Genomic DNA, 22,456 nt, shown 5'->3' with positions numbered 1-22,456 from the left:
CAGTGCCCCCTTGTTTTTGATTTGATTTTACATTAAACATCTTTTCGCCATATTTTTTGTACAGCCCATTTATAAATTTGTCTCCTCTTCTCAAGACTTAATACATTTAAATAATTTTAATCTGTCAGCTCAATAGGCAGGAAACACACAGACAGCGAGCCCTGACTGGAACCCAACCTGCTTTCCCTGCCTATTTGCAGTGCAAGCCCTAAGTGGCAAGTCCGCAACTGGTTGACGTTCCCTATTCTGCTAAGTGCAAGACAAACACACGTGTAAAAAGTGGAAGGGTCCAGCTTCTGATAAAATATTATCCTTTATTTGATGCGGTAAAATCCATACAAAACAAGACAGATGCAAAATTGCTACGGCAGGAATAAGGATTGTTAACTTAGGATCCGAAATGCGGCAATTTTGCATCTGTCTTGTTTTGTATAGATTTTACCGCATCGAAAAAAGGATATTGTTTTATCAGAAGCTGGACCCTTCCACTTTTTACACAGTTTATAATGACTTTGTCCTGGCCACATCCGTGCCTCTGATACGATAAGCAGGTGAGCGCTGCCATTTGACTTTGTGTGTGTTTGTCTTATAACTATACAGACGAGAAAACACAAAAACGCTGTCGAACGGGAATGAGTCGGTGCCGGTCAGACAATACAGTACCAAATCAGAAGACAGAGGGTAGTCAGAAAAGCCAAGCCAAAGTCAGAACCAGACGGGAGTCACTGTACCAAATCACAAGACAGAGTGGTCAAGAGGCAAGCTGAGGTCAAAACAAATAGCAAGTCAATACACACAGAATGGTATCGGGGGCACAGAGAGGTAGTAAAACCTATCACTGGCAAGGTTGCTTTGCCAGCAGGGGATTTAAATAGAGCGCCGAGCCCCTGGATCAGAACCAAATGGGGACGTGGCTTAGACAGTGCGTCACAGGGGGCGCAGCCCGGCATCGTGTCTCACACGGCCACCCTGCAACTCAAAAGGGCATTACTGGAGCCCGGGCAGGTAAGCTAGTGACATAATCTTTCTTCATAACCAAGACCCTCCATGCCCCTTATCAGTTTAGTCACTCTCCTTTGTACTCTCTGCTGCTCCAGAGCATCCTTTCTCTGGACTGGTGCCCAGAACTGAATTGGATATTCCCGTAGTAAACGAAGAGAATAGTGCAACATTTAAACTGTAAAAATGGGAATTGCAGGTTTTTTACATTCTCCCTCCAAAGAAACTTAATCAATACCATTGAAACTCAACCTGGATAAAAACAAGCCCCAGTATGACTGTGTGGATGGAAAGATAAGGTGAAAAAATTCCTCCGGTCGCCAAATAGGTCCTGTCCTAAAATAGCTTTTAATTCTAGTTCCTTCATTAACCGCTCTCTCGTTTGCTCTGTACATCTCACCTTGTTGTAACCTCTAATTAGAAGTATAAATATCATAGACAGAGGTAATTTCCTCTTTCTGCCAGATGGAGAGAGATAGCAGTAAAAATAGCGTAATGCATTCCATTCAGTTTATGCTGATCAGTGCTAACACCTCTTCACGTCAGCGGATGCGCGGAATGATATAATGAATCCCCTGCTAAAACGGATTCACATGTAAGTGGAGCAAGACCTGTACAGTACAATGAGACCAACACAGGCCCTGAAGCATGGAGGACCCAAAAGGTCTCTCTCACCCTTACGAGTAGACCAGTACTATAAATGACACAGATTTTGCATTGGGGCCCAGGAACTCCAAGTTACCCCTGTATACATCATGAAGATATGTGGACCCCCAAGCATCACAAGCATAGGTGCTTTCTTTAGCATCTCATTCAGAGCTTTGATACCTTTGACTGAGTAGAGATGCGTTTCAGCAAATGTTGGTGACGCAATCCAACAGAAGAGAGATCTGGCCTTTGCCACCCAACTAAGCTACCGGACAGAAGAGCCATGAGGGACCAGAGTGACGGGACCAGGTAGGATCACGAGAGCTCGGTGATTATAGATCAGGGATGGCTAACCTGCGGCTCTCCAGCTGTAAAACTACAACTCCCACCATACCCTGCTGAAAGCTGTTCGCTGTAGGCAGTATGGGTATGCTGGGAGTTGTAGTTTTGAAACAGCTGGAGAGCCTCAGGTTGGCCATCCCTGTTATAGAGGGTCAGGCGAGCAAAAAGTGAATCCTTGGCATGAAAAAAGACTAGGACACACCTGGTTACCAACTTTTGTGTTGGTAAAATTGGGACTCCCGAATTGCCTATATAAACCGCACCTATTTTCTAACCGGGACAAACTTAAGTTCCTGAAAATTTGGGATAAACCCGGCAAATTCATGACAGTTGGCAACTGCAGGAATAATGCAGAATGTGATCTCACAGTAACGTCATAATACGGAAATAATGTACACCGTGATCTCATACTACAGTGATAATACACACACTGATGTGGCAGAAAAGGAACAATGTTTAGTCTTATGTCTCAATAGTGGGATAATGCATACAGTGATGTCACAGTACAGGGATGATATAGGCAGTGATGTCACAGTACAGTGACATCGTAATGTCAAAGTTCAAGGATAATAAACACTGATGTCACAGTACAGATATACAAACCGGATTCCAAAAAAGGTGGGACACTATACAAATCGTAAATAAAAACTGAATGCAATGATGTGGAGGTGCCAACTTCTAATATTTTATTCAGAATTGAACATAAATCACAGAACAAAAGTTTAAACTGAGAAAATGTACCATTTTAAGGGAAAAATATGTTGAATCAGAATTTCATGGTGTCAACAAATCCCCAAAAAGTTGGGACAAGGCCATTTTCACCACTGTGTGGCATCTCCACTTCTTCTTACAACACTCAACAGACGTCTGGGGACCGAGGAGACCAGTTTCTCAAGTTTAGAAATAGGAATGCTCTCCCATTCTTGTCTAATACAGGCCTCTAACTGTTCAATCGTCTTGGGCCTTCTTTGTTGCACCTTCCTCTTTATGATGCGCCAAATGTTCTCTATAGGTGAAAGATCTGGACTGCAGACTGGCCATTTCAGTACCCGGATCCTTCTCCTACGCAGCCATGATGTTGTGATTGATGCAGAATGTGGTCTGGCATTATCTTGTTGAAAAATTCAGGGTCTTCCCTGAAAGAGATGACGTCTGGATGGGAGCATATGTTGTTCTAGAACCTGAATATATTTTTCTGCATTGATGGTGCCTTTCCAGACATGCAAGCTGCCCATGCCACACGCACTCATGCAACCCCATACCATCAGAGATGCAGGCTTCTGAACTGAGCGTTGATAACAACTTGGGTTGCCCTTGTCCTCTTTGGTCCGGATGACATGGCGTCCCAGATTTCCAAAAAGAACTTCGAATCGTGACTCGTCTGACCACAGAACAGTCTTCCATTTTGCCACACTCCATTTTAAATGATTCCTGGCCCAGTGAAAACGCCTGAGCTTGTGGATCTTGCTTAGAAATGGCTTCTTCTTTGCACTGTAGAGTTTCAGCTGGCAACGGCGGATGGCACGGTGGATTGTGTTGACTGACAATGGTTTCTGGAAGTATTCCTGAGCCCATTCTGTGATTTCCTTTACAGTAGCATTCCTGTTTGTGGTGCAGTGTCGTTTAAGGGCCCGGAGATCACGGGCATCCAGTATGGTTTTACGGCCTTGACCCTTACGCACAGAGATTGTTCCAGATTCTCTGAATCTTCGGATGATGTTATGCACAGTTGATGATGATAGATGCAAAGTCTTTGCAATTTTTCGCTGGGTAACACCTTTCTGATATTGCTCCACTATCTTTCTGCGCAACATTGTGGGAATTGGTGATCCTCTACCCATCTTGGCTTCTGAGAGACACTGCCACTCTGAGAAGCTCTTTTTATACCCAATCATGTTGCCAATTGACCTAATTAGTGTTAATTGGTCTTCCAGCTCTTCGTTATGCTCAAATTTACTTTTTCCAGCCTCTTATTGCTACTTGTCCCAACTTTTTGGGGATTTGTTGACACCGTGAAAATTGGAATCAACGTATTTCTCCTTTAAAATGACACATTTACTCGGATTAAACGTTTGATCTGTCATCTACGTTCTATTACAAATAAAATATTGACATTTGCCATCTCCACATCATTGCATTCAGTTTTTATTCACAATTTGTTTAGTTTTTTGGAATCCGGTTTGTAATAAAACAGTAAGTCTCAGTACAGGGAAAAGAAACACAGTGATGTCACAGTACAGAGATTATATAGGCAGTGATGTCACAGTACAGCAATAAAAAACAGTAATGTCACAGTACGGGGATAATATAGGCAGATGTCACAATCTACACAATTGCAGCACAGGAATTATACAAACAGTACAGGGATAACGCACACTATTATTACATAGTGCAGGTACCTGTTACCTCACAGCATAAGAAAAACATTACAGTGATTTTTTTTTATTCAAAAGTCCTTGAAAAAGTCAAGTTAAAGTTTGCTGCCACTGTATCTCGGATATCTCCAGTTATGGGACTCGTACTTGTATATATGTGACTAATGCTGGCAGCTATTGTATAAGCGTCATCATCCCGCTTCAGCGCTCTGTAATATATATGCTGCGGCTCTCCGCTCTGTATAATCGGGACAGACACTGATTTTATATGTAAAAAAATTGAAAATGATCATTCGCTGTCAGTTACTGCATGTTCGGCTGATTAAGTCATTCCGTTTCTTTTTGCTAATCTTTCACCTCATTAATATACAGACTACGCTTGATTAGTCACCGAACTTGTCTCCGTCTTCCCTCGCTTATATGTAAATTCATTCACTTCTGTGGTTTAATTAAGTTACAAGAGGAAATCTCTAGATTGTATGTACATCTTATGGTGAATGTATCATTTCCATTAAAACAGCGCTGGCTTGATTAAAGATTTTACCAGGCTTGGACAGGATTAGAAAAACACTGCTTTCTCCTAATAACAGCGCCACCCTCGTCCACAGGTGATGTCTGATATTGCAGCTCAGTCCTGATTGTTTCAATGGAGCTAGGCTGCATTACCGGCAACAACCCCGGACTGGTGTGGCGCTGTTACTGGAACAAAGCAGCTGTGTTTTTCTAATCATGGACAGCCCCTTTATTATTGGCTACATATATATATATATTTTAGATAGACCATTAATTACTGATTGGTGGAGGTCCGACCATCGCTCCCACTGATACCCAGAGCGATGGACCAATCATGCACGGCACTGCTTCATTCATAGGACTAGATCACTCACAGCATGGTCTCTGAAGACAGTGTAGGTGGGGGTCCCACACGTTAGCCCCCACCAATCAGACATATCTAATCAATGGGAAAACCCCCGACTAGAAAGCTGTACATTTACTCACATTGCTCTGGTGTCTGTTGACTTCCATCGCGTGCTTGATGTCTGGGGGCTCTAGCATTTGAGCGTAAGTAGATTTTCCCTTATCTGCATCATGTTTTTGCTTGTAAAGAACCTGCAAGAAATATCCGCGTTATACAACTCAGCTCTGCATATAGTAATGGCAAAACCAAGGCAATGCTTAAATGTTAAAGTGGACCAGGCTGCCCCCTCTCCTGACATGTCTGTTTAAGTAACTGCTTGCATCCTTCTTGTGATAATTCTGGAACATCTATTCTTATGAGTCTATGTTGTGCCATTCCTCTATTATTCCTGCTAGAAGTTGAATTGCCAGCAGTTTGCATTGAAGGTCCAGATGGGTGTCAACAGTTAGGCCCCTTTCACACGAGCGAGTTTTCCGCGCGGATGTGATGCGGGAGGTGAACGCATTGCACCCGCACTGAATACCGACCCATTCATTTCTATGGGGCTGTTCACATGAGCGGTGATTTTCACGCATCACTTGTGCGTTGCGTGAAAATCGCAGCATGCTCCTCTTTGTGCGTTTATCACGCAACGCAGGCCCCATAGAAGTGAATGGGGTTGCGTGAAAATCGCGCACGGTTGCTAGGAGACGATCGGGATGGGGACCCGATCATTATTATTTTCCCTTATAACATGGTTATAAGGGAAAATAATAGCATTCTGAATACAGAATGCAAAGTAAAACATCGCTGGAGGGGTTAAAAAAAAATAAAAAATCATTTAACTCACCTTAATCCACTTGATCGCGATGTCGGCATCTCCTTCTGTCCCCTTTACTGAATGGGACCTGTGGTGAGCATTAATTATAGGTCAAGGACCTTTGATGACGTCACTCCGGTCATCACATGGTACGTCACATGATCTTTTACCTCCAGCGCTATTTTACTTTGCATTCTGTATTCAGAATGCTATTATTTTCCCTTATAACCATGCTATAAGGGAAAATAATACTATTTACAGAACACCGTTCCCAAGCCCGAACTTCTGTGAAGAAGTTCGGGTTTGGGTACCAAACACGCGCGATTTTTCTCACGCGAGTGCAAATCGCATTACAATGTTTTGCACTCGCGCGGAAAAATCGCGGGTGTTCCCGTAACGCACCCACACATTTTCCCGCAACGCCCGTGTGAAAGAGGCCTTAGGGCTGTGTCCCTGCAAAGTCCTGCCAGGGTTAGACTGTGCAGGGACACTCCCCCAACTGATAATCGCCACCTGGACCTTTAGGCCTCTTTCACACGAGCAAGTTTTCTGCGCGGGTGCAATGCGTGACGTGAACGCATAGCACCCGCCCTGAATCCTCACCCATTCATTTCAATGGGTCTGTGTACATGAGCGTTTTTTTTCACGCATCAGTTTTGTGTTGCGTAAAAATCGCAGCATGTTCTATATTCTGCTCTTTTCACGCAGCCCTGGCCCCATAGAAGTGAATGGGGCTTCAGTGAAAAACGCATTGCATCAGGAAGCAAGTGCGGATGAAATGCGTTTTTCACTGATGGTTGCTAAGAGATGTTTGTAAACCTTCAGTTTTTTATCACGCGCGTGAAAAACGCATCAAAACGCATTGCACCCGCGCGGAAAAAAACTGAACAACTGAACGCAATCGCAGACAAAACTGACTGAACTTGCTTGCAAAATGGTGCAAGTTTCACTGAACGCACCCTTGCAGATGAGCGTTCCTCCCGCAGCGAGTCCACAACGCAGCTCCCGGCCTGACCTCCCAGCGCTGCCGGGGGTCCCATGGCATTATATTGATTTATGATGCTATGTAACCCTTAGGCCTCTTTCACACGGGTGTCACGTTTTGGCTCAGGATGCGTCCCGGGTGCATTGCGGCAAACCCGCGCGAGTAGATACGCAATTTCAGTCAGTTTTGACTGCGATTGCGTTCCATTGTTCAGTTTTTATCGCACGGGTGCAATGCGTTTTGCACGCGAGTGATAAAAAACTGAATGTGGTACCTCACAGAAGTTCAGGTTTGGGTTAGTTGTAGTGTAGATTGTATTATTTCCCCTTATAACATGGTTATAAGGGAAAATAATAGCATTCTGAATACAGAATGCATAGTACAATAGCGCTGGAGGGGTTAAAAAAAATATAAAAAATTATTTAACTCACCTTAATGTCTTCAGGACCTGGGAAAAGGACCTTTGATGACATCTCTGCGCTAATCACATGGTCCATCACATGATCTATCACCATGGTGATGGATCATGTGACGGACCATGTGATGAGCGCAGTGACGTCACCACAGGTCCTTTTCCTCAAAGAAGAAGACAGAAGAGATGCCGGCTGCGCGAACAAGTGGATTAAGGGGAGTTAAATTATTTTTTATTTTTTTTAACCCCTCCAGCCCTATTGTACTATACATTCTGTATTAAGAATGCTATTATTTTCCCTTATAACCATGTTATAAGGGGAAATAATAAAGATCGGGTCCCCATCCCGATCGTCTCCTAGCAACCGTGCGTGAAAATCGCACCGCATCCGCACTTGCTTGCGATTTTAATGCAGCCCCATTCACTTCTATGGGGCCTGCAATGCGTGAAAAACGCACAAAATAGAGCATGCTGCAATTTTCACGCAGCGCACAAGTGATGCGTGAAAATCATCGCTCATGTGCACAGCCCCATAGAAATGAATGGGTCCGGATTCAGTGCTGGTGCAATGCGTTCACCTCACGTATCGCACCCGCGTGGAAATCTCGCCCGTGTGAAAGAGGCCTTACAGTTCTGGAATGTATTAGATAACACTGACATAATGCTGCCAGTGTTATCCAATACATTCCAGAACTGTAAGGGTTACATAGCATCATAAATCAATATAATGCTATGTGACCCCCGGCAGCGCTTGGGAGGTCAGGCCGGGAGCTGCGTTGCGGACTCGCTGCGGGAGGAACGCTCGTCTGCAAGGGGCCTTAGAGTATGGCAACATGGTGACATGTCTCGTGCGACATTTCATGTAAAGTATTTCAATGGTGTCACAATGCGACATGCTGCGACTGCGATGCAACGGTCAGAAAAAGTCCATCCAAGTCGGATTTTTCTTTGCGACACCGTTGAAATATATTCTATGAAATGTCACCATGAGCAGTGCACTTATGTCAATCTGCTGGCAAAGTATTTATAAGCTTCCAGTAGGAATAATGGAGGAATGACACAACATAGAGTCATAAGAATAGTTGCTGCAGAATTGGAATGCAACTAGTCGCCAAAACAGACATATCAGTAGAGGTGATAGTTTCCTCTTTAATGAGGACCTCCAGCCTCTCCTGATGTGTCTTTTAGTAAGGCCGAATGTACACGGCCGTGTTCCGCGGCCAAGAGCGGTCCGTGGTATCCCGGCCTGGATTCCTGCTGAGAGCAGGAGCGCACGGCGTCATTGGTTGCTATGACGCCGTGCGCTTAATGCCGCCGCTGCACTACAGTAATACACTCGTATAGATCATACAAGTGTATTACTGTAGTGCAGCGGCGGCATGAAGCGCACGGCGTCATATCAACCAATGACGCCGTGCGCTCCTGCTCTCAGCAGGAATCCAGGCCGGGATACTGCAGAGCGAACACAGCCGTGGAACACATAATAATTCCTGTGCAACTTTTCTCATAACTCTTTAAATCTCCCTCATAGAGCTCTAAATCACTGCTCCGATTGCCACCAGCCACCACTAGGGGAAGTTACTGTAATAATCCCATTGCATTGCGCTCCCCCTAGTGGCAGGTGCATGAAAATGCAGTGCTTTCATGTAGCAGTTGTGCGGTCTGCCTGCATTGACGGTAGGCCACTGTGCTTTCAAATATCGTAATGCACCCCTATGTTAATTTACTGTACCCCACATTGTAATGCACCCCTATGTTAATTTACTGTACCCCACATTGTAATGCACCCCTATGTTAATTTACTGTACCCCACATTGTAATGCACCCCTATGTTAATTTACTGTACCCCACATTGTAATGCACCCCTTGCTAACCTTACTATTCTATTAGGAAGAGAGTAAAAAGGTAACACTAGCATCCATCAAGAGTTTAATAAACAATATATCAGACTGTGGGAAAATGAGTTTACCCACCGAGCCATCACTTTACACACGTCCTTTAAATGTATTTCAATGATGTCATTTGGGTGTGAAATGAGAAATACTGTAACCAATATTTGAGTAATTGAATGTCAGAGCAGAACAAAAAAACAGGCTTTTATTTATGGCAGAGAAAACATGAACGTTGCCAAAATATATTTCATTTTTACGATGACAATAAAAAGCGTTTCTTCTATCCATGTAGTTGTCTGTGGTTAGTTTTTTTCCAGCAGATGTCTATTCCCATGAAATGTGACTGCTACATTCTCCTCCGACCCAGTAAATTGATGCAGCATTTAGTGGAGAAGGCGCACAGTGTCAGATTGCGGACGGCCGAGGAGGACGCACCTGCTGTCATACATCACAAGGACCCACTTTACCTTTTATATTCCTGCAGGTTAGAGGCTAATTCAAGTTCTGGGTAGACGACCCGCATAGCGACGTGTGAGACTGCTGTGACTTGTCCTGGTTGTGCTGATTTCTATAAAATACCGTGAACACCCAGCACCTTCAAAAAGAGTCATTCACAAAAGCGTCTTGGATGAAGAGCAGGATAAGTATCAACCCGGCATTAAGGCTTCAATTCCAGGCATGACTGGGTGATGGGCTAAGAGGGACCGCCATAGTAAAAGTTCACTAAATTCACATACACAGAGCAACCAGGTTAAAAGACGCTAAAATAACCGTTCTCTAAGCTCATTATCGCGATTGTATGGTCACAGTTTTGGAATCTGATTCAGGATTCCTCATGGTTTTCTAGGATGTAGTTTTTATTCCAACGCGGTTTTTGATGCTATTTTGAGGTGGTTTTTCATCCTTCCGAATCAAGTGTGGACATGTCACCTCCCTTTTCAACCCTTTCCCAACATCCACCGTAAATATACCGCAGATGTCGGGTCTTTAAAGATGGAGCCTGCTCCAGAGTGAAGCGAACGCCGTAGCCACTGGAAGCCTGCTGTTTCACACTGCAGATACCCAGGGCTAACATCTGCGATCGGCGATAACGCCGATTGTGGACCTTTTAGCCTGAGATACCATCAAATGTGACTACAGCATCTGAGTGGTGATAATTGTCACCGCCACTTCTGTGAGAAGGTCTGGCAGACGTTCTTCTCTACCTCTTGTATGATGTTCTTTGTTTTGGTTTCACTTTCTCATCTCCTTTCCTTCTGCCAGGTGTCACTTATTTAGACTAATCGTCTTATTTTAAATTCCCTCCCATACTGCCTCACTTTGCGGTTTATACTACTTCCTGGAGGAAGAGTTCACTGCTGGAGGCTGCTTCTGCTGTTTGCTCAGATAAGGCCTTTACTTTATTGTGTTTTCTTGCTGGCTTGATTCTAGGTGACCCTGACTCCCTCCGTATTAAGTGCAGGGAGCCGGTGGTCATGTCCCCTCACTATTATAGGGTTTTCAGGTGTCACACAGGCTTAGGTACGTGGGCATGCAATCGTCTACCATCGAGACCCTTGTATGTGCATAGCAGTCAGGGAGAGCTCTTAGGGTTTTATAGGGCTCACTTAATAGCGCCTTAGTTTGGGATCAAGCGAGTCGCTCGTTTATTTATAAGTTCCAGCTATCTGCAAATCTCATCCATGACAATAATGCGGGAGCCTCCTGCTTCTGCTCTGGTAGGAGCCTCTCCTGGCTGAGAACGGGAAGGCGGTTACATTGTAGTGATTGAGGCTGCTTGAGGTTCACTGGTATATTCCAATGCAGGCCTGCAGGTGGCAGCACTGCATTGGAATATACTGAATTCTGTATTCTGTAATAGATAAAATACCATTACAGAATACAAATGGCAATCTAATGATTGCTGCTTGCTATACCGTGACATTAAAAAGTTTTTAAAAAAAGTTTTAAAAAATATTAAAATTCAAATCACCTAGCTGTGCCTAGGCCAATGACCGATGAACGTGACGTCACTGTCCTACGATGAGGTAGCGGCGCTCAACGGAGCACCACAACCTCTTCAAATAGCTGATCAGCGGGGGTGACACGAGTCAGACCCCCACCGATCTGATATTGATGACCTATCCTGAGAATAGGTCCTCAATATTGTACTCTCAGAAAACCCCTTTATTCATCATAAAGAGTGTGCCCCATGCTGCGGACTGAAAATAGTGGTCCGCAATGCACGGGCACCGTTTGCGGATGCGGACCCATTGACTTGAATGCGTCCGCAATCCGAAAGATATGGTTAGAACCGAAAAAAAAAATAGAACATGTTCTATTTTATATTTTTTGCAGTGTGGAGGCAGGGACCAAAATCCCACGGAAGCGCTTCTTAGTGTTTCTGCGGGCCTCTGCTCCGTATCTGGCGGATCGCGGACCCATTCAAGTCATCCACAGTATGGCCTGCACACGGCCGGCGCCCTATATTTTGCGGACCCGCTGTTTGCGGTCTGCAATACGGGCACCACTGCCATACATTCGTGGGCATGAGCCCTTAATCAGTGACAAAGTAGTGCCAACCAGGAGTGATTACAAGTGAGCTTGACGTGGGGACCTTTTACATAGGTAGGAGATGTTCAAATAGAAAACCCCTTTAAATACAATTTTTTTTTACAAGTCTATAAGGCCTCCTGCACACGGCCGTTTTTTTTTCCCGTTTACTGGCCGTTTTTTGCGTTCCGTATACGGTCCGTATACGGAACCATTCATTTCAATGGTTTCGCAAAAAAAACTGAATGTACTCCGTATGCATTCCGTTTCCGTATTTCCGTTTTTCCGTTCCGTTTTAACATAGAACATGTCCTATTATTTCCCGCAAATCACGGTCCATGGCTCCATTCAAGTCAATGGATCTGCAAAAAAAACGGAACACATACGGAAATGCATCCGTATGTCTTCCGTTTCCGTTTCGTTTTTTCCTGAACCATCTATTGAAAATGTTATTCCCAGCCCAATTTTATCTATGTAATTATTGTATACTGTATATGCCATACGGAAAAATGGAACGGAAACAAAAAACGGAACAACGGATCCGTGAAAAACGGACCGCAAAACACTGAAAAAGCCATACGGTCGTGTGCAATAGGCCTAAATTTGTTTTGTTTTTTGTTTTTTTCTATTTTCTTTACTGTTTTACTAAACAGTATAAAATGTATTACAAGAGAAGCATCGTTTCGGTGACTGGTCAGAACGGAGCGGTATCTGATGACATAAGGACAATATTTATAAACAGTGTAAAGCCTGGTTTTTGGCTGTTGCCGTAGAAACCTGGCACAACATGTAGTCAGCCGTCCTCTGTTACAAAGGTCCTTCTGTTACTGAAGGGAAGCATTGCAACACTGACGAAGATTGCAAGGTGTCTGCCAGGGACTACACTGCCACCGACCTGCTGGCCAAGAGTTACCAGAACATGCTAAAGTGTTAGGTATCAGTTAAAATGATCTTAATCAAACATTATTTATTTATCATGATTGATAATTGATATTTTTATATAATTGCTAATTTTTTTGTTAATTTGGGGAAGAAAATACTTTTTTGACAGTACCTCGCTCTGAAGCTCCGTGACTTGTTTAGCAAATGCTGTGTCTAATGTTGCTGGCATCATCTGGTACAGGGAGTGGGATAACTCCTTCTTGCCGGCTTCCTTGTACTTTGTCTAGAACATAAAGAAACATGAGTTTTTGTTAGTGAGGTCAGTCAGTGTTTGGTCAGTGTTTGATCAGTGATTTCCATCAGTGATTGTGCGCCAAAACCAGGTATGAGTCAAACACACAGAACAGGCGCAGTTCATTTCATTATACCAGGGATCGGCAACCTCCGGCAGTCCAGGTGCTGTGAAACTACAACTCCCAGCATGCACACTTACTCGGCTTTTCTCATAAGGGCTCATGCACAAAACACAGTGCGGTCCTCAAAACACAGATCCGCACAAAAAAAAACAGATGACATACGTGTTGCATCCGTTTTATTTTTGTGGATCCATTGTCTGTCCTTGTCCTGCAAATTGACAAGAATACACATGTTCTGTTTTTTTTTTTTGCGGAACAGACATGCAGACAAACGGACACAGATTGCGGCTCCATAGAAATTAATGGGTCCGCGTGATCGGACGCTGACCGAAAATGCGGTCATGTCCCTAACATATATTGCTCAATTCTCAGAATATACAACAGTAAGAAAAATCCACATGAAAGCAGGCGACAATATCAAAACAGATGAAGGTTTCCAATTTCTGCTGTCCCTGTGAATCGTGCTCACATACAGCAGTCCGTGCTTCACCGTCATGGAGCAGGGTTTCTTGGGGACAGTAATAAAATGACCCCCGTCCATAGTGATCAAGCCTGGAAATCAATTACTGTGTAAGACACTATAAAATCTCCGAACAGAGAGATAATGATCGCTGGAGAGATCTGCAGATGTTACACATAAATCAGAAGAACTGGACTGCGGTGGTCACATGTGGCACGTAGTGCTGTGTGTGGCCTCGTACATGCCCCGCGCTGGGGTGCGGAGCAGCTGACCACGTACGTATGTCAGCGGAGTCATAGTATTTACTAGGGGGAAGGCAATTCTTTCTTAAGAGAGAATATGATGATTATATGTAATATAGATAGATATGAGATATATAGATAGATAGATAGATAGATAGATAGATAGATAGATAGATATGAGAGAGATAGATAATGAGATAGATAGATATGAGATAGATGGATAGATAGATAGATAGATAGATAGATAATGAGATAGATAGATAGATAGATAATGAGATAGATAGATAGATAGATAGATAGATAATGAGATAGATAGATAATGAGATAGATAGATATGAGATAGATAGATAGATAGAAGATAGATAGATAGATAGATAGATAGATATTAGACAGATAGATATTAGACAGATAGATATGAGAGAGATAGATGTTTTAAACATTTTTTCAGCTCCAATGCCTCTAAAATAATTAAAGGGGTATTCCAATAGGTGTAAGTTAACCCCTATCCACAGGATAAGGGATAACTATCAGATTGGTGGGGGTCCTACCACAGGGGATACTACCACAGAGACCCCATGGATCATGAGAACGGCTATCTACGCTCTACTTGGCTATCTCCAGTACTCCCATAGAAATTAGTGGAGGACCGTGTGCATGTGCGACCAGCCGCGCCGGTCATTTTAGCGGAACAGCAATGGGAATGCTGGTGGTCCGAGGCCCCCATTCTTGTGATCGGTGGGGGGTGCCTGTGGCAGCACCCCCACCAATCTGATAGTTATTCCCTGTGGATAGGGGATAACTTGTACCTAATTATAATTCCTCTATTGCTTTCTATCCACAGCCACTGTGCCGATCTTTAGACTTTCATGGCTGCAGGCTACAAACTAGCTCTGTGCAGTCAGATCCTACAGTCATCCCCCTTGTTCCCTTCTATTTACTAGGATGCATGTGGTAACTTGCCAAGTATTAGGATAGATGGGGGGATGAATTCTGGATCCGACTACACAAGGTTTGTGTGTAGTCTGTAACCGTGGAGACACACATATCTGCCGAGGAGCTGTAGACATCAGATTAGATTTTTAAATAGGGACTACATTAAGAGTTACTTATTTATTTAATTTTAGATACATTGAAGTAAGAAAAAATGTTTGCCGAGGTGGACCACACACAAAGGGTCTACACACATGGCATATACACAGAGCGTCACAGCAGCACAGAGGGTTGCCAAAGGATGCTTACCTCTGATATGGAATCTGTGACAGCCTTCAGTTTCGCCGTATCAGGAACAAACTCATTCTTGCCTTTCAATTTTTTATACTTCTCTCTGTAGCTGATCTGTAAAACAAAGTCAATGAAGCCAATGTTATTTTAAAAGGCAGATATCCTGAAAGTGCGAGGGACGGTTCACGCCCCGCTCCTGATCAGGCGCCGCGCAGTAAAATGTTGCAGCTTTTAATCGGCACAGGCATATTGTAACGTACTGTTCTTGCAGTCATTTTGGCAATCCCTTTGTGTTAGACAGATTAGCCGACATTAAGCTCATCAGAAGTTCTCCTGATGCTGGGACCCCCATTAGTGTTGAGCGAACTTCTGTTTTAAGTTCGGCTTCCGGTTAGCGAAGAATCCCGATATGGATTTTGAATTCCGTTGGGGTCCGTGGTAGCGGAATCAATAATGGCCGATTATTGATTCCGCTACCACTGACCACAACGGAATTCGGAATCTATATCGGGATTCTTCGCTAACCGGAAGCCGAACTTTAGACGCCGAACTTAAAACAGAAGTTCGCTCAACACTAACCCCAATCACTCAGCTGTAATTTATGGGGATACAAGAAGCAAGCATTCAATTCCTCTGCAGCGCCACCACAGGAGAAATGATGAATTACACAGATTTCATTTAAATGAATGGGCTGTCCATATAACACATGGATATGCTGGGTCCTCCAGAGATAAGAGCATCTCTTCTTTTTGTAGCTGACCTTAAGGCCTTGCCCGGCCGTGCCCATATTGCAGCACCGTGGGTCCGCAATATGCGAGCACTGGCCGTGTGCTCACCGCATAATGGATGTGGACCCATTCACTTGAATAGGTCCATAATCTGGAAGGTGCGGCACACAGGCACGGAACCCCCACGGAGCGCTTCCGCATGGGTTTCTCTCCGTGCCTCCGCAGAGCAAAAAAATAGAACATGTTGTATTTTTCTGCGGTGCGGGTGGATCACTGATCCATTCAAGTTGGACGGGTCTGGCTCCGTTGCAGCAGCTGCGTGGATGGTGCCAAGGCAAATTGCGCTCCTCAATGCACGGAACAGCTTTGGCAATGGTGTGCATGAGCCCTAATTCTGACTAATTTGTGGATATTTTAAATGTGGGATGCCAGTCAAGTGAGGGTGTACTAAAACCAATTTTCATTTTGTAGAACACAATGTAGAAATTTCACTTTAATTTTCTTCTTTAAATTTTAATTATTAGGGCCCGGTGACGCGGTGGATTTTGAAACTGTCAAAATCCGATATGTGCTCCGTAGCAGAAATCAGCAGAGTATCTGCAGCAGTTGTTCACTTTCAATGCCACTGACCCGCGTGCACCTTTGAATGGAGCTCAGCCGCAAGTGGACAGTCCCTGCGACTTCCAGCGGCAGCCGTCCGCACGCCGTCCCTTCCTGACATGGTCGTGGCTTTAAACTGCCAGCTGGTGAACTGCAGTGCTGCCTCTCATTGAAAACAATGGGAGAGAGACGCCACACGCCCTCAGGTGGAATTTTGGCATGGTGTCCACACCAAAATGCCACGCCCTTACAATTTTCTTAAAAATAAATGAAAAAACATTGGATTTTTAAAAAGTATGAATAACTAAAGTGAAATAATCTTATGTACATATTGGACAAGGTTTAAAATGATTTTTGACCCTTGACCTTCTTGGTTTTGACTCCATGTTCCCAAATAGCATTTTAAGCACAGTATCCCAACATACCCTGGGCCTCATTACCCAAAATGCCTAACGATTAGTTAGACAAAGTAAGTAGGAAAAGAAATCATTTAAAGGAGCCGTGTTAAACTAACTTTTGCCGAAGCACTGTGTATTACTGTGGCCTGGAGATGGCAGCGTAGCCATTTCTGTCTATATGTAGCGTCAATAGTCCATGAAAAGTTTTACACAGGCAGCTACATACGGTATTAAATATACAGATAGAAATAGAATGCAAATGAAGGCATCTTCAATATTTTGGTTAGAACATTACTTCAATTGAGTTGTATTGCAGTTCCCTGCATGGCAGATAAATAGGAAGCAAACTATGGTTTAGCCCCTTCGTTCTGATGATAGGTAGGGGTCCCAGAGGTCGGAGCCTTACCAATCATAAAGCAATACCATATCCTAAAGCGTTGAATACGACAACCCCAGAAATTGTGATTCCTTGGCTGATGGAAGAAGAAAAAAAAGGAGGTCGTCCCTTTTTCTTATACTACTTGGATAAGGCCCCAGTCACACGACAGTATTTTTAATCCACCTCCGATCCGCAATATTAGCGGATAGGATGTGGACCCTTTCATTTCAATTGGTCCGCAAAAAAATGCGGACAGCACACCGTGTGCTGTCTGCATTCGCATGTCCGTTCCGTAGCCTCGCAAAAAAGATAGAACGTGTCCTACTCTTGTCCGTTTTGTGAATAAGGATAGGCATTGTTACAATGGATCCGCAAAAAAAAAAAAAACCTGATGCAACACGGATGTCATCTGTATTTTTCGCCTTTTGCGTACCACAAAATACATACGGTTGTGTGAATGCACAAGTATGGATCACAGCATCTGAGTACACATGCAGCCGGGATCGGAGGAGTCTCTAATCTTGGCCGTGTGGCTCACCAGAGTAAGGCCTCAGGCACACGACCGTTCCGTTTTTGGTAGTCCGCAAATTGCGGATCTGCAAAACACGGAAGCCGCCCTTGTGCCTTCCGCAATTTGCGGAACTGAACGGGCGGCCCATTGTAGAAATGGCTATTGTCCGCAAAACGGACAAGAATAGGACATGTTATATTTTTTTTTGCGGGGCTACGGAACGGAGCAACGGATGCGGACAGCACACAGAGTGCTGTCCGCATCTTTTGCGGCCCCATCGAAGTGAATGGGTCCGCACCTGAGCCGGCAAAAACTGCGGCTCGGATGCGGACCAGAACAACGGTCGTGTGCATGAGGCCTAACAGGGGATCTCCTGGTGGGCTCAGACCCGGATACCATAATGGCTCTCAAAGATCCTTCGGAGCAGGTCATTTTCCATTAGGGTCTATATGGCTTTGATCCAAAACCTATTAAACTTTATTATGGTATATGGTAAAGGGGTTTGGGCAATTTCCTCTGGCGGGCCCCTGGCTCAAAGTAAAAGAAGTTCTCCACAATCAGAAATACATGTTTTTTCCCATAAGCAGCTCCAGTGAAGTAAATGAGGCTGAGCTGTAATACTGCACCTGGCCTGTGGACAGGGGCGGCACTGTGAAAGAAAGCAGCCACGTTTTTCCAGCCACGGACAACCTCTTTAACATTTGTCATAAAAATACTAGATACTGTTATGCACTTGAGCAATCATAAAAGTTCTCATACATAAACTAAAAATGCTCCTGTACATATAACAACCGTGACTAATTCTCATGTGTCACGTTTTTCAAAATTCAGTCCAGCTATTTCTTTGTTCTGTCTGTTGTAGGACAACCATTAAAGGGGTTTTCACAGATTTTGACAGTGAAGACCTATCCTCAGGATAGATCATCAGTATCTGATCTGTGGGGGTCCGACAGCCGGGACCACTGCCGATCAGCTATTTGACAAGGCACTGACGCCACAGCCTTCATGCGGCTTTGCCTAGGCCAGTGATGACATGTTTCTCACGTCACGTGGCCTAGTGAATGTGGCTGAGCTGCAATACCAAACACAACCACTATACAATGTACGGCGCTGTGCTTGGTGAGCCGAAAGAAGACCGCGGTGCTCACAGGAGCACCGTTGCCTTCTTAAAACAGCTGAATGTTGGGGGGTCCTGGGTGTCAGACCACCACCGATCAGATACTGATGACCTATCCAGAAGATAAAAACCCAAGGGGTGTCAGCCAGCTTTTTCTAGTCCTTTAGAAGGCAAACCTGAAAATCTCTCCTGAAAGCTGTCTGACAGCGCTCGATAAGATGGCCATGCCCATTAGATGAATGTCATTTGAACCCGCCGACTTTGGTGGGACTGGCCATGCATCTAATGTGTATGAGGGTTGGCAGATGTCACGCGCAATAAAATGCTGCCAAAGGTGTCTGGAAGCAGCTTATTCCCTTCTCCCCGGACTGAGCATGCATGTTATCTAAGGTGTATGGCTACATTAAAGGAGATGTGTCATATGACGAGACGCACACGCCTTGTCACTCATATATTAGGTGCATCGAACTGCAGTCTGTGAACCTAATTTGAAATCTACAGCAGAAAACTGGCTTAAAGGGTTGTGTCACGAAACATATTCTACATTTTTCAAACCAGCACCTGGATCTGAATACTTTTGTAATTGCATGAAATTTAAAATTTTGCATAGCCACTGAGCTATTCAATGAAATGCATCTGTATAGCGCCACCTGCTGTTTGTTCTTTTCCATATTTTTTGTCCGTCTCACTGAGTTGATTGAGCATGCTCGGTTTAAATCTTCAATCTAGTCAAGAACCACAAGTCACCTATTTTTATGGACTGTCCAGAAATTTCTGGACGGTTGGCAACCCTGGTGGTGGGGTGCCCTTTATCTAGGTCATGTGCAGTGGCCGGGTTTGGGGTGGCCCCAACGCTATGCTGGGTCCCCCAGACACCGTTGAGGTGTCACCACGTGGTGCTGCTCTCCGGAAGGGATGGTAAAGCGTGGTGCACCCTAATGGGAAATAAGTCCAGAGAGTCAGGTTCTACAGTAACCAGGGTGCTTCTTTACTGGAGGAATTCAGGTGGAAAACAATACAGGCGAGGCATAGTGCTGGCTTCTCCAGTCTCCTCCCCGGCAGAAGAAGGGTTTGATGCTGAGGAACGCCTGAGCTAGCTGTCCCTCCCTCTCTTCAGAAGGCTGGTAGCCTGGACCAAGGCTGGTGATCTAGGGTCTGTGGCAGAGTATCCCCGTCTCAGCGTCTTCTTCTGGTCACTCAGTAGTCTGGCAGAGTCTCCTCTTCCAAGCACTGTTCCCTAACTGCAGCACACTAGGGGCGCTGACTGCTCTCCTAAGGTTACTTTCACACTAGCGCTTTTGATGGATCCGGCAGGGTTCAGCAAAAACGCTTCAGTTACTGATATACAACTATCTGCATCCGTTATGAATGGATCCGGTTGTATTATCTGTAACATACCCAAAATGGACCCGTCATGTACTCCACTGAAAGTCAATGGGGGACGGATCAGTTTTCTAGTGTGTCATGCTCCGCATCCCAGGACGGAAAGCAAACCGCAGCATTCTGCGGTTTGCTCTGCGGTATGAGAACGGAACGGAAGAGCATTCCATTCTGGTCAGTTCAGTTTTGTCCCCATTGACAATGAATGGGGACAAAACGGAAGCGTTTTTTTTCTGGTATTGAGACCCTATGACGGATCTCAATACCGGAAAACTAAAACGCTAGTGTGAAAGTAGCCTTCTATACAGTTTCTGCTAGACTAGAACCTTCTAGTGGGAGGGGTGGAGTGGAGAAACTCAGCACAAACCGATACATTGTTTCAGCTCCCGCCTGGTATAGACTTACATTAGAGCTTCAATGATGCTCAATGGTAATGACACAGCAGGTTTTCCAGACAAAATCAAGTTTCCAGACATAACAACGTAGCTAAGGCTACTTTCACACTAGCGTTCATACTGGATCCGGCAGGGTCCAGCAAAAACGCTTCCGTTACTGATAATACAACCATCTGCATTTGTTATCAACAGATCCGGTTGTATTATCTTTAACATTGCCAAGACGGATCCGTCATGATCATCATTGAAAGTCATTGGGGGACGGATCCGTTTTCTATTGTGTCAGAGAAAAATGATCTGTCCCCATTGACTTGCATTGGGGGTCATGCCGGATCCGTCTTTCTCCGCATCCCAGGACGGAATGCAAACTGCAACATGTTGCGGTTTGCTCTCTGGTATGGGAACGCAACTAAACGGAACGGAATGCATTTTGGTGCTCTCCGTTTCGTTCAGTTCAGTTTTGTCCCCATTGACAATGAATAGGGGCAAAACTAAAGCATTTTTTTCCGGTATTGAGCCCCTATGACGGAACTCAATACCGGAAAACTTAAACGCTAGTGTGAAAGTACCCTAAAACCAGACATTTAAAACGCCAGGCTGTCTGCTTTTTGGTGGTAAACAAGCCTGGGTTTTTCCCTCCAAAACATGGTCTTCTTTAAACCCTATGGCAGCTGTGGAAAATTACCAGCTTCTCAATCAAAGCCCTAACAATCTCTCAGTATTCATTAACCCTGTCCACAGAGCCATGTAAATACAGTGATAATGAACAGGATATATATCACAACACACATATATATATATATATATATATATAATGCAGTTACACACTATTAAACAGTGCAAGTTAACACTTTTATGTGAAATAAAGTAAGAAGTTTTAACTTTGCATAGGGGAAATAGGAAAGTGTCCAAAAATGTCCAAATGTCAAAGTACTCCCTGCTCCAGGGCACTACACATGTATCATCATGTCCGCAGATCCCACCCAGGTCAAGGGTGAATTACGTTTTTCCAGTTCCTTAATCCTTGCTACGTAATATACAAAGATGAGGAAATGCACCAAATGGCGCATTACATGGCTACCGTATAAAGGCTTACACAGTCGCATTGTTACACTGAGCTTTTAATTACAGAAGTTGCATTATGCTAATAGCAGTGGAGAAGCGATTCCCCGCTGGCGTTTACAGCGCTCTGCCATATAGAATTTCATTTGACACAGAAGTAAAAAGAGAAATCTAAGGTTACAAAGTACTTTAGATGCTCTTCCCATATGCTGGCAGCTTGTCAAGGCTTTATACATTCTCCAAGAAGAGATGCAGCTTGACCTTGAAGGTACGGACTTATGGGTTATAGCTCTAGATAAGCTTTTCAATTAAATATAGCAGCCTTTATTTATTTTTTTGCTGCATTTTTTAGCTTTTTTTTTATGCCGGTGTTACATTAAAGGGGTCATCCCACTAAAAATATTCTACAGTTTTCTAACCAGCACCTGGATCTGAATTCTTTTGTAATTGCATGTAATTAAAAATAGAACTATTCAATTCAATGTATCTGTATAGCGCCACCCGCTGTTTGTTTCTTATCTAAGTTCTCTGTCCTGCTCAACTGCCACCAGCAGCAACAAAAGGACACATCCCCTGAGAAAGGACACGACCCCCAAGATGACAGCTTGAAATGAATCTAGCAGAACAATTGGAGCAATGAATGGGGAGATCTCTAGATCCATGTGCGATACAGGTCTGGTTCTAGGTTTGCTAGAAAGAGGTTGTCATGTACTAGATTATGTATGATTTTCATTTTTTACATTAGAAATGGGACAACCAATT

General features: G+C 44.1%; 1 protein-coding gene across 7 annotated transcripts in view; it reads right to left on the bottom strand.

The window, feature by feature from the left end:
* NEBL (nebulette) overlaps positions 1-22,456 on the bottom strand; it is a 277,903-nt gene that overhangs the window by 83,055 nt on the left and 172,392 nt on the right. For 5 of the 7 annotated variants that reach the window (XM_040434438.1, XM_040434443.1, XM_040434441.1 and 2 more), the window contains exons 5-7: positions 15,143-15,238; positions 12,958-13,068; positions 5,364-5,474 (exon numbers count right to left, since the gene is read on the bottom strand). The exons of the other annotated variants lie outside the window; for them this stretch is intronic. In XM_040434438.1, the coding sequence (XP_040290372.1) occupies positions 5,364-5,474; positions 12,958-13,068; positions 15,143-15,238 (318 nt within the window). The remainder of the gene's footprint in view (positions 1-5,363; positions 5,475-12,957; positions 13,069-15,142; positions 15,239-22,456) is intronic. 7 annotated transcript variants of the gene reach the window in all.

This window comes from Bufo bufo, chromosome 5 (assembly GCF_905171765.1).
Source record: "Bufo bufo chromosome 5, aBufBuf1.1, whole genome shotgun sequence".
Lineage (NCBI taxonomy): Eukaryota > Metazoa > Chordata > Amphibia > Anura > Bufonidae > Bufo > Bufo bufo.
Note: the sequence above shows the minus strand (reverse complement) of the source record. Positions and strands in the feature narration are given on the sequence as shown.